Source organism: Nyctereutes procyonoides, unplaced genomic scaffold, assembly GCF_905146905.1.
Source record: "Nyctereutes procyonoides isolate TBG_1078 unplaced genomic scaffold, NYPRO_anot_genome, whole genome shotgun sequence".
Lineage (NCBI taxonomy): Eukaryota > Metazoa > Chordata > Mammalia > Carnivora > Canidae > Nyctereutes > Nyctereutes procyonoides.
In genome coordinates this window covers 19187658-19197631 of record NW_026575020.1, presented here as the reverse complement: position 1 = coordinate 19197631, position 9974 = coordinate 19187658, and the positions used below count along the sequence as shown (strand labels likewise).

The 9974-nt window shown below is 40.4% G+C and overlaps 1 protein-coding gene across 5 annotated transcripts in view; it reads right to left on the bottom strand.

The window, feature by feature from the left end:
* Positions 1 to 1399: 1399 nt before the first annotated feature.
* The window catches only part of TADA2A (transcriptional adaptor 2A), a 50660-nt gene continuing 42085 nt past the window's right edge, over positions 1400 to 9974 (bottom strand). For all 5 annotated transcript variants that reach the window (XM_055316569.1, XM_055316589.1, XM_055316580.1 and 2 more), the window contains 5 exons: positions 9037 to 9108; positions 5938 to 6070; positions 5139 to 5182; positions 3002 to 3075; positions 1400 to 1687 (listed from right to left, as the gene is read on the bottom strand). In XM_055316569.1, coding sequence (XP_055172544.1) covers positions 1502 to 1687; positions 3002 to 3075; positions 5139 to 5182; positions 5938 to 6070; positions 9037 to 9108 — 509 coding nt within the window. In that variant the 3' untranslated portion in view covers positions 1400 to 1501. The remainder of the gene's footprint in view (positions 1688 to 3001; positions 3076 to 5138; positions 5183 to 5937; positions 6071 to 9036; positions 9109 to 9974) is intronic.

The window sequence follows — 9974 nt, the reverse complement described above, 5'->3', positions numbered from 1 at the left end:
AAGCCACCCTTTTTCAAGATTGAAGTCTTCTAATTCCCTCAGATCCTAAGAGTTTCCTTTTCATTTGCAACCCCAGATAAGCATGCTTGCCTTTTACTTAAGATTTTATTTATTTATTCATGAGAGACACACAGAGAGACAGAGGCAGACATAGGGAGAGGGAGAAGCAGGCTCCATGCAGGAAGCTGGATGTGGGACCTGATCCCTGAACCCCAGGATCACTCCCTGAGCCAAAGGCAGACACTCAACCACTGAGCCACCCAGGCACCCCAAGCATGCATATTTAAATGAGGCAAAAAGTTTGAACAAATACTTCCAACAAAGCCTATAATATTTTAATTAGATATGTTGAATGTTGAAAGAATTAAAGAATCACTCAGCTCCTGGAGGCAATTTATACAATTTTGAAGTTATTTCTATATACAGTTTTGTTTCTAACAGAAACGGGATAACCATGACTTTGCATTTAGTTTAATTGTGGAATGGTGTGAGGATCAAGTTTCAGACATGGTGGGGTTACTCACCCTCATATCTAGTCAGTCCCATATATGAAACTGCTTTACTTTTGTTTTAAAAGTAGCTTTTATTCCAGGCTAACCTGTTACCATTAAGAAATTATGGTTCAGGTCTTAATCCAAGCAAAGCCGAGGTTAGTTGTGTCATCTCCATCCTCAGGGGCCTGGTATTCTGGGAAACTCAGGGTAAGGACAGGGTAACTCCAGGACACACGTTAGCAGAGACAGCGCAGCATGATGAGGCGGGCATTCGACACCCTAAGTGTGCTTTAGTTACCAGAATACTTGACACACCCACAAATTAAGTAAAAAACATTTTAATCCATTAATTCTAAAAATAACAGAGACATTTTATATCCGGTGCCACCTCCTCAAAAATCTACTGCAAATTCGACAGTCAGACTGCAAAGTACAAAGCCAGACATTAAAGGGAAAGACATAATTTGGGACGAGACCATCAGGGAGAGATTTTCCTCCCATTTGCTCATAAACGTAAGCTGTCAGTTTAAAAAAATCCTCAGAAGGAGAGAGAAAGCTTTCTCATGCTCTATAACCCTTTTCTTTATTTTAGATCTTTCCGTAACATTTGAAGGCAAAACATATAATGAGAAAACCAGCCTCCTAAGTACAAAGATGTGAGCTGGACTCCCAGGACTAAAGATTGGTTCAAGTTCTATTTCTACCAACACTCTGATGTGAGGTACTATGGTTCTTGTTTTAGTTACAAGAGGTGTTGAGAATAAAGGCCCACTCACATTTAATAATAGCTTATCTAGCACATAACTGCCGCACAACACCAACAACAGAAGTGTTTTAAAGTGGGGTGGAGAAGAAAGTAGATGTTAATACAACTTAGGGTTTCCTTTGTCCTTCCTCTTTTTACAACAAGAATTCAGCTCAGAAATGAAATTCTCCAGAATGCCCATGCTGTTGTTTGGCCCAGCACATTCCAAACTTGTGATTTCTGATCCCAAGCCCTCAGAGCCTTAGGCTTTAGTGATGTATCCTTCTCGGATGAGGAAATCATAGATTTTCCGGGTTTTGTTCACATCTATCTTGATGAGTGCTCTCGCCTGTGCCAGTCTTAAGCCTCCTTGCTTGTTACATTCGTTCAACAGAGCAGATTTGTATTCTAAATAGGCTCCTGGGACCAACCTCACCATCTGACAGAGCTGCAAGACATGGCAAATTTAATAAACATTAACATCTGTCATTCTCATAATTTAATCCAGTAGGTATAGCCAAAATAAAATTTAAAAAGTGACATCAACCTCCAACTATTTATAGGAGCTGCTGGGTGGCTGGACCACATTCCATTTAGTTTCTTCCTTGGAGAGAATATTCCCTGACAACAGACACTCAGGAAGAGAAAACCAGAGTCTGATGCTGGGAGGGACTTTAGCACGTGTCAGCTGGCTCACCTGGGTTTGTCAAGGAGCACAAGTATGTGTCCTGAGCAGCAGCCTGGGTCCACAGAGCTCTCAGTCCAGCACATTCCAACATAGCCAGTCACAGAAGAGCCACAGGGCATAGTAGGGGCGGGGGTGCAGATACTCAGATTCCCAAGTGTGAATCACATTTTTTAGTATCAGCATAAAGTAGCTGTCACTGCTTTTGTGATTACATTTCCTACTTTGAAGGAGGAGGAGATACAGAGACCTCATGAAGAGGCTACTTCAGCTGCTAAAAATCTAGAAAGCTGGCTCAATCCCAGTCCACCTGCCATGGCACCCCACAACAATGAGCGTGAGGTCACTGTTTGTGGGTAAGGATAAATACTGCTTGAAACTCTGGGCCACTTAATACTTGACTCAGAAAGGCCCGTGACCTTCATCAGCAATAGTAGTTCCTCAACTGTTTCCTGGGGGAACAGTAAATAAAAGACTAAAACAGCCCCTACTCCATGACTCCCCTTACTGTCTGACCTACTAATGATATGGAGTGGCAGATGGGAAGACTGATCTTGGGAATCGTAAAAGGAGCACATGAAGAACAGAAGAGGGTTGCTCTTTTGGAATGGACTTCAGAGCTATGCACATTTTTTTTTTTTTTAAATGCTTGAGGATGACCCTTTTGAGGCAGCCAAAAGTAGTATGAAGACAAGTCTGATGATTTTAGTGGAAAAGAAAAGTAGGTCATGGCATTTTTAATCAATATTAGTATATGACTATATGTGATGATAAAGTCCTTTCTTCATGACTTACATGTATGCTATGGAGACAATTCTAAAAATCTTTTAAGTCATGGTTATATTGTTGGAATAATGTAGAGCTTATCAAAGTGACCATTCTAACAGGAAATGACCATTTTCATATATGAGATACTGTAGGTTTATAAATTTACAATTTCATTCACATGAAGCACTTAGTACTAAGTATCTGGTACATGGTAATGCTCAATAAATGATAGCTGTCATTATTTAGATTTATATATACTAATCATTCTAATCTCTCTCTCCTCTAGCTCCCCCCCCCTTTTTTTTTTACCTCCTTTTCTTTTTCATTCAGCTTCTCTGTGCCAGGGAGGCCAGTGAGGTTCAAGGGTGGTGCACTTCGTCTACCTACAGACACAGAAAAAGGTATGTATTTCATAGGAGTGACAATTCCTCAAGTGTGAAGTAACACAGTCTACTGCAGCCAGGCTAATTACATGGTCACCACGCCCAGCTGTAAGAAATCTCTACCCATCACCCCAGGCCTCAGTCCAGTTGGCAACATGGGGACCCCAATGTTCACCTGAAATTACTAATGGTAATTCATGTGCCCTTTGCTCTGCTAAAATACACAATCACTTATACCTTAGCAACCCAGTTGCTACTCTTTCTGACCCAGTAAGATTCTAAATTCTAAAGCCCAGATGTCACCCAGTGAATAAAGGTCATATGCTACCAATCCTGACAGCTGATGAATGGAAATAACAAGTCCACAGGAGAGACACTTCCCAGCCCTCACCACTCTGCCAGGAGCAGGAGGCAAACACGGTAATTAACCACATACCATTTGCCTTCAGATCAAAGGCAGACTGTTAGGCCAGCAAAAGGCCCTTCTTATTTATTATGTGAGGGAATATCTGTTCCTTCCAAAGTAGCCTGTTTACCTGAAAGATCCACTCAGAGGAACAATGAGCCATTATATGGCAAACCAGAAGCTGAGGTGTACTCACATACTGAGAAAGAAACCCAAGCATGAGGTCACTGCCCAGGATGGGAAGTTTGATGCACAAATTTTTTTGCTTTGGTTTTGAATGTATATTTGGAGTTAGTGTTCAGTTGGGAGATAGGTGGGCTGAGTTAGGCAAAAGAAGATGTAGAATCATTTTTAACAAGTTTCATGGGGGTTGCCTTTCAGGGGGTGGAGAGAAATAGGGAGGGACTGTTACAGGCTGCTCTGCTAGAAAACAGCTTCTCTGTGGAATCAATAAAGGGATAAGGGCTTTTCCATAGCCAATAGGCCTGGCCTTCCTCTAAATGCTCAAAAAGGGAGACTAAAATCATTTGGTATCTCACCAAAGTTACTAGAGGCTAGGTTGTAACAAATGATCCAGGATTGCTACTTTGCACTGCCTGAGGAGTAGCTGAGAACAGAAGGAGGAGGAAGGGGTCTCCTCAACCTAAATACAGGGGATGAGAAAGGCTGACACCTGCTGAGGAAGCCACAAAGAATAAATGAGTAGAGATGGTTCAGAAAACACAAGTACCATTATTAGTTATCACTGTTACTATATTTGTTATTCTATTTCTGTATTTAGACTCGGGGTGCAGAGTTAGAAGTAACTTGTAAAATAAAGTTTGGATTTAGCTGTCCTGACCACTCTCTAAAAGACTTTTTCTCTTTTAAGTATTAAGAAATAACCACCTGAAACAAAGGAATCATTTTTAAAAAAAGTATTCCTAAAGTAGCCTTCTCTGAGCCCTGTCTAGATGCTGAATCTGAGATATTTTGAATGGGATCACAAAGTTTATTGTTTCAAGTTTCCAAAGAATGGTAAAACTGCAAGTGGGTCACCTTTTTCACTAGGCCAGTCTCTACAGGGGAGTGGTCTGTATGTTCTGATACGGGAAAGTGGCTAATCTAGCATATGGAGCAGGGATGAATAATAACTGGCAAAGAAACACAACAATTTTGGATCAGAGCTCTATAACTCACACCACCTCAAATTACCATTCATCGATTATCAAGCATCAAGGATTGCCAGATAACATATGACTTCAGCTGGCTCTGGAAACTAACTTCAAAATAAAGGGCATACCCAAACAGGTAATAATAACAGAAATACCTCAAGTCTCTAACTTATAAAGAAATCCTTGTCTTTCTGCTTAGCATACAAAGGCTTTAATTTATCCTGTGAGACAAATCTCAAAATCTGTGGTAAATACAACCACAACAAACTGCTCATTGGTAAAAAAGAAAACACCTCTCTGGAGCTCTTTCTTCCCTGTCTCTGAACTCAAACCCTGATGATAATCCCTATCTGGCCATGATGATTCTGAAAACTTGCTGAGGTTTACATACTGGGATACACTTACTCACTTACCTGCTCTGCCTAAGCACTCTGCTCCCACAAGGGGAAGGAACTACTGAAAATGTGATAATCAAGACTTGCTCTAGCCTAAAAAATAATTACCTGAATTCGAAGCCATCGGAACAGAAGGGCTCAGGCCAGAATCACTAAAACAAAGAAGAGGAATTTAAAACTTATGTCACACCAAAGAAGGCCATTTCCAAAAGCCCATGTGGGACTGGGTGTCATTTATCCAGTTGGTTACTTTAAAGGGATGCAGAGATACCCCGCTATACTAACCAGGAAGTGTCATCTGTAATATGGCGTGTAAGAAATCACTTGGATTTGTTAAGAAGAGCTCTTAATCTGGAACATCCATGGAGACTATGGACAGGGACATGATTTGCCAATTGAAATAGTTCTAATAGATAATAGCGGGGAGAGAGGAAACATGGGGGAGGAGTTTACTAATTTTTTTATTTGAAAAGAGGGTGAGAGAGAAATTTACTAATTTATTTATTTGAAAGAGAGAGAGAGAGAGAGCACAAGCGGCAAAGAAGAGCAGGGGGAGAGGAGAAGCAAACTCCCTGTTAAGCAGGGAGCCCAACCCAGGGCTCAATCCCAGGACCCAGAGATCATGATCTGAGCCAAAGGCAGATGCTCAACTTGAGGCACCCTGCAATTTACTAATTTTTAAAAAGAAGATCAAAGTTAGCAAAGAAGGCCAGCTATGTTTCTCAAAACTGTCAGTACCACAGTGTTTCTGAGATAAGACTGCTAAAATTAGAATTTGGAGTTTTTCTAGTTATCCAATCATTACTACTCTGCCATGTGGGTAGGGTACCCATGGAAATGTCTGAAACTACATGGAAAAGCCAAAGCATCTAAGAAGATGCTCATCCTCCCTGTACTAGTTACTCACATGTCAGCTTGCCGGCGGAGCCACTGCTGGCAAGCACTGCTGTCCTGGATGTACTGGAGAACTTCAGAGAGCATGGTGCGTTTAAGGCGCTCCTCCTCTCGAGTCTTCTTGAGGTGATCGTAGGTTCTGGCACCTGAGTGTAGATAACAGCATGACTGCCAATGACAACACAGCAGAGCTAACTGAAGGGCTTTCTAACTGACCAGCAATTCGCCTTTTTGGGGTTTCCTTTGTAAAACTGCTTCCCTGGCATCTGGGTGGCACAGTCAGGTAATCTTGGTTTTGGCTCAAGTTAAGATCACAGGGTCACAGGAATGAGCCCCATGTGGGACTCTGCGCTCGATGGGGAGTCTGCTTGAGATTTTCTCTCTCTCCCTCAACTGCTCTCACTCTCTCTAAAATAAATCCTTAAAAAGATAAAACACAATGGAATTGGGATGCCTGGGTGGCTCACAGCCGTTGAGCACCTGCCTTCCGCCCAGGGATCGAGTCCCACATCGGGCTCCTTACATGAAGCCTGCTTCTCTCTCTGCCTATCTCTCTCTCTCTGTGGGTTTCTCATGAATAAATAAATAAAATCTTAAACACACACACACACACACACACACACACACACAATGGAATTGACAATTATTCTTCTCTTTCAACCACTAGGTACAGCTGTGCAATGTGGCTACAGATACTCGCACTAACTCCAGGTCACTCATGTGGGTCTAGGTGATTTTTTGGTTTTTTAAAAGATTTTATTTATTTATTTATATTTATTTATTTATTTATTTTATTTATATTTATTTATTATTTATTTATTTATTCCAGGATCACGACCTGAGTCAAAGGCAGAACCACTGAACCACCCAGGCGCCCCAAAAAGATTTTATTTATTTTTTTAAAGGTTTATTTATTGAGAGACAGCGAGAGAGAGAGAGCATGAACAGGGGGAGGGGCAGTGTAAGAGAATCTCAAGCAGGCTCCATCCACACTGAGCATAGAGCCCCATGCCAGGCTTGATCCCATAACCATGAGATCATGACCTGAGCTGATATCAAGGGTCTGATGCTTAACTGACTGAGCCACCCAGGTGCCCCCATTTATTTATTTAAGAGAGAGAAAGAAAGATTGAGGATAGGGGGAGGACCAGAGAGGGAGGGAGAAAGAAACTCAAGCGGACCCTGCACTGAGGGAGGAAGGTAGACAGAGGGCTCTATCTCAAGACCCTGAGATCACAACCTTAGCTGAAACCAAGAGTTGTATATTCAACCAACTGAGCCAACCAGGTGCCCCCTATAACTATTTTTTTAAGAGCAACATGATTTCCCCTAGTTTGAAATCCCTTTTTTGACAAGAAATGATTATTATTTGTATTCTCCTTCTAGCTTTAAGAAATTTGGGAGCAAAAGCCCCAAAACAGAAAAGTACCAAAAAAGTTAAGAGGCACTCATGATTCTACCCCCCAAAAGTAATTAACTCTTAATACTGTCATATTTGCTTCCTGTCTATTTTTTTGTTTTTCAAAAGTTACACAAGTGCTATATACATATATCCTCTTCCTTAAAAACCAATTAAAATTACAAATAAAAACAAGTTCTAAAATAAATAAATAAATAAATAAATAATAAATAAAAATAAAAACAAGTTCTCATTGACTAGCACTATTCCTTTCCCCTCTTTCCTAGACACAACCAGTATCAGGTAATCAAAACCTGGTATGAGTGTCTTATTAAACAAAGGTTGCATGGTATCTTCACGTTAACAAAGGTGTACAAATTCCAAAGTACCACACCAATGAGTTTCAAACCATGGTACATAAAGTCCTAAGATACAATGAAAATACCTCAGGGGTTACTGTGAAGAACAAAGGCACCACCATGTACTGATGGTTCTGGGTTCTATGTATGACCTGAACCATCAAACTTCAAAGTAGTTCCACTTTCATCTTACTTATAGATTAGGGCTCTATGTAAAATTTCATTTTGAAATGGTTTCATTAAAAATAATCATTACATTAGATTGAATTTACACCCAAGGCTACTCCCCATGGGTAGTAGGTGATAGCTTTCAACCAACAGGAAGGAGGGAATGCTAAATATCTTTCCAATAAAACAAGAGAAACCACCACTTATTGAGCATTTACCTATTGCCAGGGACTGTGCTGTTTTTATGCATTATCTCTAACTTAATCGTTTTACTAACTCTAAGAGACTTGAAAAATTGCAACTTGAACAGAATTACAAATCTGGTAAATAGGAGAGTCAGAATTCAAACCCAACCTACCCAAGTCTAGACCTCAAGCTCTTAACTACTCTAATACACTGCTGTCCTTTATGACCTGGCTCTATTACAAGTATCTCTTTAGCCATTTCAAGCCTTAATTTCTTCATTACACAGAAATAACAATGCCTATCTCAAGTTTGTTAAGAGAATCAAATGATAACATTCAGGGGAAATGCTAAATGTTGGGCCTGGTGTATGGTAAATTTCTATCTAGATGTTAGCTGCTATTAATATAATAATTATTACTACCTCAAGTAACTGGGATGCAAGCACATAGAGCCATTTGAAGCTTAGTTAATACAAATGATCAGGGCAGCCCCGGTGGTGCAGTGGTTTACCACCGCCTGCAGCCTGGGGTGTGATTCTGGAGACCCGGGATCGAGTCCCACATCAGGTTTCCTGCATGGAGCCTGCTTCTCCCTCTGCCTGTGTCTCTGCCTCTCTCTCTCTCTCTCTAAATAAAAAAAATAAATAAATCTTAAAAAAAAATACAAATGATCAGACCATGCATCACAAAATTTTAAAAGACTGAGGCTAAAAATTAGAACACAAAATCCCTTTTTTTTGGGGGGGGGGTGGGGGGCCACAGCAGATTCTCAAATCTAAAGGAGCACCTCTCTTTTGTTATCACTCTTATTTTACCTGAGATGATCCATATAATGGAATTTATAAGAATTAAACAGATGAGACTTTACCGGATAGATCACTCATTCCCAAAAGGGAAAGCTTGTTTTAAAAAAACCCACATCACTTCAAACAGAGACTTCCTCTTTGTGTTTAGAAGAGACTTGCCCCCCAAACAATGTGTAGCTTAATAAGCACACTTACTACAAAAATTGGTGATGCCTGCCGTCCTGTATTCCTGGAGCCTCTTGATTTCCCTTCGGAGTTCAAATTCCACTGTTTATCCCAAAAAGAATGAAGGAGAAAAATTGGAAAAACAAAATCATCATCAATAAGCACTGGTGCTGTTGAGTATTTTCAGTAATACTGCCTTATACAAAAGACAGGGCAATTCCATGTGAGGAATCCTATTATGTTAGTGACATCTCATTAGAAATTTTACTCAAGAACTGAGAAAAATCTACTGTAGCCATCTTTTCGCTGCCATCTCCAACTGGAAAAAGCAGCTGGAATTGTCTCCCAGAAAACATACAGTAAACTGGCTGAGTTCATTTAGCTACAGAAGTAACAAATATAATTTTCTTAAACAACTAAGTTTCCCTGCTCTATTTATCCTCTAATAACAGTTTTATCCACATAACCAAATTCTTTTGTAAAACCTGTCTCTGCTATTACTTGATGTGGTCCTTTTGCAAGCAAAAGACAAAAGCTCTGTGCTCAAGTCCTAGATAGTTTCTTTACAGCTTTTCTCCTATAGGAACAAAAGAGCATTGTTTTCCATAGACCAAAGATTTCTTCCTCCTCTGAGTGCACAGATCAGGTTGCAACTACTTGGGTTATTATGCGATAGAACATTCAAATTTGAGTGCTTTGAAACAGAGGATGAAGGAAGAGCCTGGACAATCCATTGGGTGTAGTTCTTTAGAGTGACACATAAACCAGGGATGGCACAAATTGGGACAGGAAGTAAAAGATCAGTCACCTAGTATAAATCACAAAAAGAATGCCAACCAAACAGGGTGTTTGTTGAGGACAACCGACCTGGCTCAGATAAATGCCTACAATGTCATGCAAGAAATATTTGCATGATGAGAACAGGACAAGAGCCCTGGTAAAGCATTTTCCCCAGGACTAAATTTGAG